Below are 10,265 nucleotides of genomic sequence, written 5' to 3' on the forward strand. Positions count from 1 at the left end.
TGTCCTTATTTAATATGTGCCTGTTTTAGAGTCTATCCCCTCCACTAAAATTAAGCATTTTTAGGAAAGAATTATATTTTATGAATCTCATAATTTTCTTAGCATGAAGCATGGAACATAGAAAATGATCCACAAATATGATCAATGAATGAATTATAGAATTGCTGTGATGTTCCTTTTTGTCACTATAATTTAGCTGCACTTTATCTCACGTTTTCTAAATCTTAGTTCACATTTTTTTTAGAAAATAATATTACAAATAAATTTATTAATAATACAGGACAGTTTGATTAAAAATTTAAAAGTAGCCAGGTGTCATGCTTATAATCCTAGCTACTTAGGAGGCAGAGATCAGGAGGATCTCAGTTCAAGGTCAGCCTGGGCAAATAGTTCATGAGACCCTTTCTTAAAAAAACCCATCACAAAAAAAAGGGCTGGTGGAGTGGCTCAAGATTTAGTCCCTGAGTTCAAATCCCAGTACCACACACAAAAAAGTCACTTACAAAATTATTTTAAGCAATTACTCATTTTTCCCTTTATAATTACTTCTTACAGTATTCTTTTTGCTTTATTTTGTTTTCTTGCTTTTTTTTAAATTATTGGTAAAGTCAGCTGTAGGATAAGATATCTGAGTCACATGGGTCTGTTTTGCCAACTTAACCCTTGCAACTATGTGTCAATTGCAATGGGAAATTATTATGTTTTTCTTTTTAAAAAGCATTTTTACTAGTATCTATTATTTGCACAGTGGAGATTCATTGTGACATTTCCATATATGCTTACATTGTACTTTGGTTAGGTTCACCCTCACCATCTCACTACCTTATCTCCCTCACCTCCTACTTAAAACAATTACAAGAGGTATCATTGTTCTATTTCATCCAACTACATAAAGTACATCCACATATTCACCCTCCTTTATCCTCTCCATTCACCTTCCCTCTCTTACAAATACCATCCCCTAAAAGGACCTGTTTTATAATCCCATAGCATTCTTAACTGTCTCTTTTGCTAAATCATTAGTTTCTTAATAGAGGCATCAGACCCTGTTTCAGAGTGGAGAAAATCATTTGAGAAGTCAAGCTGATTTGTTTCACTTCCTTTTGCCCAACTTCCTACCCCAGAGGGACTCTTACTGAGAGCTGGTCACACTTGGCAACTCCAGGGAACACCAACAAGGAGCCTCTGGGAAGCCTGCATTTCCAGGAACAGGAAATATAAATAGGCAGGGATAGAAAAGATGACAAGGCAATGCTACATGTTCTAATCTCAATAAACAGTCAAGTAACAGGTAAGAAAGGTGTAGAATGAATGAGAGTAGCTGAAGAAGAGAATTAAGAAAGGAATTTAACCTTTCCTGGTGAGTGCCCTTAGGGTGTGGGAGGAAAATTCAAGCTAAATTTTGTTGATGCCCCAAAACCTATAATAATTTCCTAATTACTTAGGGAACCATAAATTATCTGTGTTATAAGAGTTTTAGAAAACAATTGTGTAAATTTTTTTTTAATTTTACAGAAGAGGAAGCTGAGGTTAAATGAGAAGTTCCTCAGTCCAATGTGCATTTCTTTTTAGTCCGTGTCAGAGCAAGAGCACACAGCCAGTCCCTAACTTCAGAGAAAGCTTTCTCACTTGACTAATGCTCTGATGCTTTTTATGGTTTTGTGTTTTGGACTCTTTGAGAATTCCTGGTACATGTCTTCCTTGGGGACCAACTTTTAGAGAGTGTAGTTTGAGTACTGACTCAATAATCACCAGTCATCATGGTATGAGATTTTAGGGATTATTGTCAGAGTTTCTGAATCACTTTCATTTCCTCTTAGTTCTGATAATAGTCTACACATGCCAGGGAGATTTTCTGAAAGATGTCACACAAGTCACTTTTAAATGACTTTTCTCCTTTCACCACAGCCCAATGTTGCCAGTAACTTTATCATTGGGAACTATAGGAAATTTTCTCTCTCTCCTGGAGGCAGAGAAATCCAGTTGTTTGAATATCTGAAGCCCAATATTGTAACAAACAAGGATAAACTGGGGACATGAACCTTTCTTGCTAATTACATCCCCGTCACTGTCACTTACAGATGCTATGATATGGGGCCAACCATTTCTGCCTTCGGGGCTATAGTTCCTCTATTACATAGTAAAGAATTTATTAGATAATGTCAATGTTCTTTCAGGTGCTCACATTTGTTGTCCTTGGCACAAGGGTTATTTCCTTAAGAGATGAAGGAGTTTAAAGTAATTCAACTTGTGCCTTAACTCCTTGTTCCTGGGAATCATGGATCATGCCAACTACACCTGGACCCAGACTTTCATCCTTGCTGGTTTCACCACCACTGGCACCCTACGACCTATTGCCTTTTTGGGGACCCTGTGCATCTATCTCCTCACCCTTGCAGGGAACTTGTTCATCATCATCCTAGTTCAGACAGATTCTGGACTTTCCACACCCATGTACTTCTTTATCAGTGTCCTCTCCTTGCTGGAACTCTGGTATGTCAGCACCACAGTGCCCACATTGCTACGTACCTTGCTGTGTGGGCCTTCACCCATCTCACCAACTGTGTGCTTTCTCCAGCTGTATGTCTTCCACTCCTTGGGCATGACTGAGTGCTACCTGTTGAGTATCATGGCACTGGACCGTTATCTTGCCATCTGTCACCCACTCCACTACCATTCACTCATGAACAGACAGGTACAACTATGGTTAGCAGGGTCCACGTGGGTGGTTGGCTTCACAGCTGCACTTGTGCCAGCCAGTCTCACTGCCACTCTGCCATTCTGCTTGAATGATGTAGCCCATTACTTTTGTGACCTGGTGCCACTAATGAGGTTGTCATGTGTGGACACAAACTGGCATGCTCATGTTCATGGGGCAGTGATTGGTGTGGCCACTGGCTGCAATTTTGTGCTCATCTTGGTACTATATGGGGGAATCTTGATAGCTGTGTTGAAGCTTCCCACAGCAGCCAGTTGTGCCAAGGCCTTCTCGACTTGTTCTTCCCACATGACTGTAGTGGCACTATTCTATGCTTCTGCCTTCACAGTGTATGTGAGCTCACCTGGGAGTCAACCTAAGGGCACTGACAAGCTTATTGCTTTAGTTTATGCCCTTCTTACTCCTTTCCTTAATCCCATCATTTATACCCTTCGCAACAAGGAAGTGAAGGAAGCTGTGAAAAGGATCAGTAACAGGATGAAGATTATTTTGTGGGAGACCTCATAATCCCTTTTGACATGAACATGACTCTCACAGTTATGAGAATCAATTGGTTGAAACACTAATAAAGTAATCATTAAGATTATTAGTCCATATGCTGCAAATACCTACTCAGAGACTGCTCAGATGTTCTACTTCTAAGAAATAGGCTTTAGTTTCTGAATCTTTCCCAATCTAATGGAGAAGAAATGGTACAAGAAGTTTAAAACATTGTTGCAAAGCAAACGTTTTAATTGAGACTACTACTTAGTGTAATAGTGAAATATTGAAAGAAAGAAGACCAGGTGAAGTTAGGACCTAGGCAGAATTCCTGGAGAAATGTTCAGTGAGTAGAAAATAAGGTTGGCCGAAAGAATAAAATTATAGCTTGTGTGTCATTTCACATGGAGCAGAAAGCTATGGCAGAAAGCTTTCCAGTTGGTGGAGTGCAGTGATCCTGAGTTATCTTGTGACAGTGTAACCAAAGGCAGCTTAATGGAGGACAGAACTATGTGAGCAGGTGGCTGGAAGTGAGAGATGGGAACTTACTCTCTTATAGGTCAAGAGTAGAGTACTGGAGTTGAGAATATTGTGTAAGTTCTCTTTCAATAGCATGAATTACTCCTTAAATAGGATTTGAAGCCATTTTTTAAAAGACAAGCCTTTTGCAAGGCTTCTATGGAAATATATATGTACATATACATATATATAGAGAGAGATTACAAAATATATATTTTACATATATATGCATACATATATGTAAAATTATGTATATTCAAGGTTACTTACTACAGTGCTATTTTAATAACCAACAAGTGGAAGTAACACAAGAATCCTTTCATAGAGTTCTAGTTAAATTGAACACACAATGGAATAACAGTTTTTAAAGTGAAAGGTATTCTCTACAAGAAAATGGAAATATTGCTAGGATTTCTTATTAAGAAAAAAAAAGGATAGAACAAAACATAGAGTATGGGGCCTTATGCATAAGAATGGGGTGATTGTGTATATATATATATATATATATATATACAAATTTCTAGAAGTAGGTTTCTAGATTATTATGCAACTGTCTATATTATTTGGATAAATATTTCTAAATTTTCCTCAAAAGCAATTATGTTATTGAGTTCTCCCATCCAAAGTGATGAAGATGTTTTCTCTGTAGTAACTTCAGTTAAGTGTTTTTTTCCAGAAACTCTTGAACATTTGCAAATGTGAACAATCAAGATATTGTATCTAATTGCAGTTTTAAATTTCAAATCTATTTTATTATGTATGGGGTTGAAATTTTTACCCTGTGTTGAAAAAAACCTATCTATATTTTTATAATTGTCTTTTTTAAGGGCCTGCCATGAGCCTAAAGTAAATATCTTAAGGGAAAGGATGGTATTTTATGTGTCACATCCAAGGTTTTAGATAATACCTGGAGCAAAAACCAGTATTTTAAAATTGTATTAAATGAATAAATGAATGATAGTGGCTCCCCTGTTTTTCACATTATTTTATTTGTACTTGATATTAGGTTTTCCAATCTTTAAATCATGTTTCAAAATAATATATTACATATAAATATGGCACATGCAAATGTTTAGAAGAGTACAATCTTAAAATCACTCATAATCTCATCAATTTAAAATTCATTTGCTCATTTTTAATTTCTAATAAACACCTGCTATTTTTTTAAATTTTACCAGGGATACTGTGAGTTTTTGAACATGTAAATCAAACTTTTCCTTACTAACTATTTTAAAATAGATAATTTTTGACATCATCCTTTTTTTCTAAATCATGAATTACTTGATAGAGGTATCAGGACTTGTTCTAGTCTCATTTCCTTTCTGATGCAGAATAAATGCTAGGCAACATTCTCTACTGACAGGATGATGTGAAAGAGAAGAAACAGCACTCTTGACTACACCAGAGCTATACTTGTAAGCCTCAATCCTTTAATATATATTTCTGTACCAACTGATGATAAATCTATGATTCTTATGCTCAAGTATTTGCATCAGATAAATAATAGCCTTCTGAGGGATATAATGCATGGACATTATAATCCCTAATCAGTTAATGCCAGGCTATACAAGTGGAGAATTTTATCAGATGTACGACTGATGTGGAACATCTGTCTCAGAGTCTGAATGACAAAAGAGGAATATGAATGTGATGTGAATAATGGAGAAATAAAAAGAGTATTCATTTCATCACTTTGAGCACATCCCAAATATTCAGTTTTAAGATCCTAAATAGATGATTAATCTGTTATCCAAGAAATAAAAATTAAAACAAGGAGTGTCTTGGTGTGTGGGACTGTAGGAATTGCCGTAATGTACTGAAAGAGGGCTGCAAATATTTAGCACTGTGAATGGCCAGGAATTTCAGAGGTAGTAGGATATAGGATAAATGCTGGCCAAGCCTGAATGAGACTGAAATTGTCCTAATACTACAGAGGCTCTTCTTGCTCTGAAGTTATATTAGCACTTTCAGAAGCAAATTTATTCCTTCATTTTGGCTCAAAAATCTCCATAGGAAGCTTTCCCAATTTGATTTTAAGGTATTGAATAGTTTCTATTAATTTAATGTGATCTGCTTGTTGAGTTTTTATGGTTATCTTTTTATTCTTAAATTTTAATTTATCAACTGCTTTGTCTCCACTTCTTTCCCCGAAAGAAATGTACATTTAGATTAATGAATGATTGAAATATTTTACTTCCAATAGCTAAATGTAGCTATTATTTATTTGGACACTATATCCATCAAAATACACATTCAGAGTATTCAGCTGAGATCAAAGCTCTGACACTATTTTTCAGTACTGGAGGTTGAATTCAGGGTTCATGCTTGCTAAGCAGGCACTCTATCACTTCAACCACTCTGCCAGCTCTTTTAATGTTGGTTATTTTTGAAACAGGGCCTTGCTTTATGCCCAGGCCAGCCTGGACCATGATCTTCCTATCTGAGCTTCCCCACAAAGCTAGGATGACCGGTACATGCCACTATATCCAGTGATTGGTTGAGATGGGAGTCTTGCAAACTTTTTCCCTGGGCTGGCCTTGAACTGCATTCTTTTTGAGCTCTTCCTCCTACACCCAGAAATATCGGGAATTTTGATAAAATATTGAGGGTTTAGATTTAAATAAAAGTGATTATAAAATAGTAGATTAGTTTCATGAGAACGTTCAGGGTAAAAGTGATGGTACAGGTGGAGTAAGTAATGGTAGAGTAGCAATTCTGCTGAGGGAGACTTAGAACACTGGGCTTAGAATAGTATTTTAGATATTCAATAAACAGTGATTGGAACAGTGAATAAATGATAGTGGACACATTGGAGGTGGGGTGGTGGTTGGAGTAATAAAGATGGAGATGGTGAACAGAAAGTGGTGGTGGTAATAACCAGGAAAAAAAGGGCTGGAGGAATGGCTCAAGTGGTAGAGCACCTATTTATCAAGCATGAAGCCCTGAACTTTAACCCTAGTACTACCAGACAAAAAATAATGATTATGCCAGAGTGGATTGTGTTCATACAGCAGTGAGGTTAGAAGTTACGGATAAGAAATCTCCTGGAAAAGAGGATTTTTAAAAAGATGGAGTCTGCTTTTAGGGTCCCCAAGTTATTATTCTTCATGTATGCACTAGAGTATGCAAGTTGGATTGTATCTTTATTGCAGACTCTATGGTAATTGTAAAACTGCTAGTGGCCCAGAAAAAGCAGTGTCCTTAGGACTCCAAGTAAAGACAGTTGAGTTGAGAAAAGTCATGTGAGAAAGAGAGCTCATCTGCTTCACTTCCTGTGCCTAAGGGACTCATACTGAGAGCTAGTCTTAGCAGCTCCAGGGAACATGCCTCAAGGAACCCAGGGAAGACCCACATTTTCAGGATCATGAAATATAATTGGGAAAGCGTCTTTGGGTAGAAAGAGTGCCAAGAAGGGTGTGACAAGTGCTACTGTCATGAAAACAGTAAGGTAATGGGTAGGAGTGGTGCTGAACTGGTGAGAGTAGCTGAAGAAAAGAACTATGAGATGACTTTGACCTTTCCTGAATGATTTCTATCAGACCATGGGAGTAAAATTCTAGGGACCTTGATATAGATCATACATCACCAATATGAACCTGATAAATGTCCTTCAAAGGCTTTAGAGAGTCACAGATTAGTAGTTTATAAGGGGCTTTAAAAAATCTATTTAAATTTCCTTATTTTAGAGGTTGATTTTCCTTAAAACTTCATTTATTTATTTATTTACTTACTTATTAACTTATTTGTTTCTGTGGTACTGGAGAGTGAACTCAGGGCTTCACACCTGCTAGGCTAGCACACTACCACTTGAGTCACTCTCCTAAGTCCTAAAACTTCTTCACGTGGAAGAAGAGAAAGTTGGGGTAAAGAAGGGAGAAAAGTCAGGGCCAACATTCATTCTTACAAATCCTATGCCCAAAAGAATGATTTGTTTGTGATACTATAGCACTTCTTGACTTATAACACAGAGGACTTACCTCAGAAATACTCTCCTCTTCCCATCCCTTTTAGGATTCCTGATGCAAGTCTCCTTCTGTGATCCTTTGGAAAAATGTGCCCACCACTCATCCTGTCCTACAGTTCTGAGCTTGAGCAATGTTCCCACAGTATTCCCATTTCTTTCTTTCCCTATATTATCCTTAATGAGAATATTGCTGAGTTTCGGGAGGCTCCCTGAAGGAAGTTTAGCAGTCACATTTTAGAAAGCATATGTCTCCCTTTTCCATGGTTTAAAATAGCTAGTTATTGCATAAAGTTTATGGTAAGGGTACATATATAACAGTAACATGTAACATTTCATTTGGGACTGTAAGAGAATGAGAAAGAGGATTTTCCTCTTTTGTTTTTGGTAGGAAATGTGGTAGAAAATCCTGGGGGCTGGGACTCTGGTGCCACAGTCAACATAATAGAACAAGTGCTGGTCAGTGGATCGAGGAACCTGAGAGTTATTGAGAGCTGTGAACTTGAGAGCTATGTCTACAACAGATACTGAGGAAATCATTTCTGACTTCTAGTATTCAGTTCCTTATTTACATAAGGAAGGGAGTTGATTTGATAATCTGTAAATTCTTTTCCAGCTTGTTATTCTTTGGAACCTGGAGGAATTTCTCAAGAGAAAGAAGGCTGCAGTCATTCCATCTTCTGGTTTAACCCCTCATTTGTGGGAATCATGGATCATGCCAACTATACCTGGACCCAGACTTTCATCCTTGCTGGTTTCACCACCACTGGCACCCTATGCACTCTGGCCTTTTGGGGGACCTTGTGCATCTATCTCCTCACCCTTGCAGGGAACTTATTTATCATCATCTTGGTTCAGACAGATTCCAGACTTTCCACACCCATGTACTTCTTTATCAGTGTCCTCTCCTTGCTGGAACTCTGGTATGTCAGCACCACAGTGCCCACGTTGCTAACGTACCTTGCTGTGTGGGCCTTCACCCATCTCACCAACTGTGTGCTTTCTCCAGCTGTATGTCTTCCACTCCTTGGGCATGACTGAGTGCTACCTGTTGAGTATCATGGCACTGGACCGTTATCTTGCCATCTGTCACCCACTCCACTACCATTCACTCATGAACAGACAGGTACAACTATGGTTAGCAGGGTCCACGTGGGTGGTTGGCTTCACAGCTGCACTTGTGCCAGCCAGTCTCACTGCCACTCTGCCATTCTGCTTGAATGATGTAGCCCATTACTTTTGTGACCTGGTGCCACTAATGAGGTTGTCATGTGTGGACACAAACTGGCATGCTCAGGTTTATATTTCAGTGATTGGCATGATTAACACATGCTCTTATTTTGGGATTCTATGGAGGCATCGTGAGAGCTGTGCTGAAGCTGCCCTCAACTGCTAGTCGTGCCAAGGCTTTCTCTACCTGTTCGTCCCATATCATTGTAGTAACACTGTTCTTTGGCTCTGCTTTCATTGTCTATGTGGGGTCGCCTGGAATCCAAGATGAAGGCAGAGATAAGCTTATTGCTTTGGATTACACTTTGTTTACCCCATTTCTCAATCCTATTCTTTATACTCTTCATAACAAGGAGGTGAAGGGGGCTGTTAGGAGGGTACACAGAGGATTAGGTCTGTGTTGCCTAGACCCTGAGTCTAGTAACCTCATAATCCATTCACTTGGCAATAGTAGGATTTAGTAAATTAACTAATTAAGTAATTAATGAAAGAATTTGTGCAATATACAATCCATGGTCTTAATTTGGGACAGAATGAGAAATGCAAAAGGAGGAGAAGTATGGTCCTGAATCTAGTAATATGGAAGAAAGAGTCACATAAGTGAATAAATAATTCCAAAACAGTGTAAGAAAGTGCATTTTTTGGTAGGTTTAGAACTTGGAAAGCGATTGAATTGGGCTGGGAGAATTTAGAGAACCAAAGCTGGCTATGGGGTTCTGGTGAATATTGGATTCTTGGCTAAAGGTCAAGAAAGTAGAAAGTGAGGTTAACTAAAGAAAAACTGGAATGTCATCTGGTTAAAAGTTGAACTGTATAATGTGTCATAGAAAGAGGGCAGGAGGGCCCATAGGAGTGGGGAATTTAGTGTTTCTGGGGAATCTTGTAATAAGATGCTGGAAGTTGTTGTGGAGAATTTACTCTCTAATAGGAAAGGGAGAGTATGAGACTGAAGACAAAGGTGCCTAGCACATCAAAGTTCTAAAACGAGTTTTACAAACACTTTCTGCACTTTGATCTTGAAATAGTTAGTCAACCAAGAAATATCTTTGATAGACTCCCTTGTTTGCAAAATGAGTTTTGGGAACCATAAGAAGATATTAAAAGTAAGTGCATTTTTTGTTTGCAAGGAGCTTGCTTGGGGTGTCTTCTCTCCCTCTCATTCACACACTCACACACATGCACACACACACATCATCTAGCATCAGCAATGTATTTTCTAACACCATTAAACCACAGACACAACAAAACACATTTTGCTCTATGAGTATGTGCAGTAACAAGGTCATGAAAAGTAGTGGTAAGTAGTGCATGAATTGACAGAAAGGGAATGAGAAAAACAAAAGTAGTTCTCATTGA

At 38.1% G+C, this 10,265-nt stretch overlaps 1 protein-coding gene and 1 pseudogene across 1 annotated transcript; both read left to right on the top strand.

Annotated features, from left to right (window-relative positions):
* LOC109697955 (olfactory receptor 10C1-like) overlaps window positions 1-9,370 on the top strand; it is a 56,436-nt pseudogene extending 47,066 nt beyond the window's left edge.
* LOC109697956 (olfactory receptor 6N1-like) lies at window positions 2,108-3,226 on the top strand. The gene has a single exon (XM_020181865.2). It carries the CDS (start codon window positions 2,279-2,281, stop codon window positions 3,224-3,226), a length of 948 nt encoding a protein of 315 aa, XP_020037454.2. The 5' UTR covers window positions 2,108-2,278.
* Window positions 9,371-10,265: the final 895 nt, after the last annotated feature.

This window comes from Castor canadensis, chromosome 11, assembly GCF_047511655.1.
Source record: "Castor canadensis chromosome 11, mCasCan1.hap1v2, whole genome shotgun sequence".
Classification (NCBI taxonomy): domain Eukaryota; kingdom Metazoa; phylum Chordata; class Mammalia; order Rodentia; family Castoridae; genus Castor; species Castor canadensis.

Coding starts and splice junctions, on each gene's coding strand:
- LOC109697956 (XM_020181865.2), top strand. CDS start 2,279: ATGGATCATGCCAACTACACCTGGACCCAGACTTTCATCCTTGCTGGT.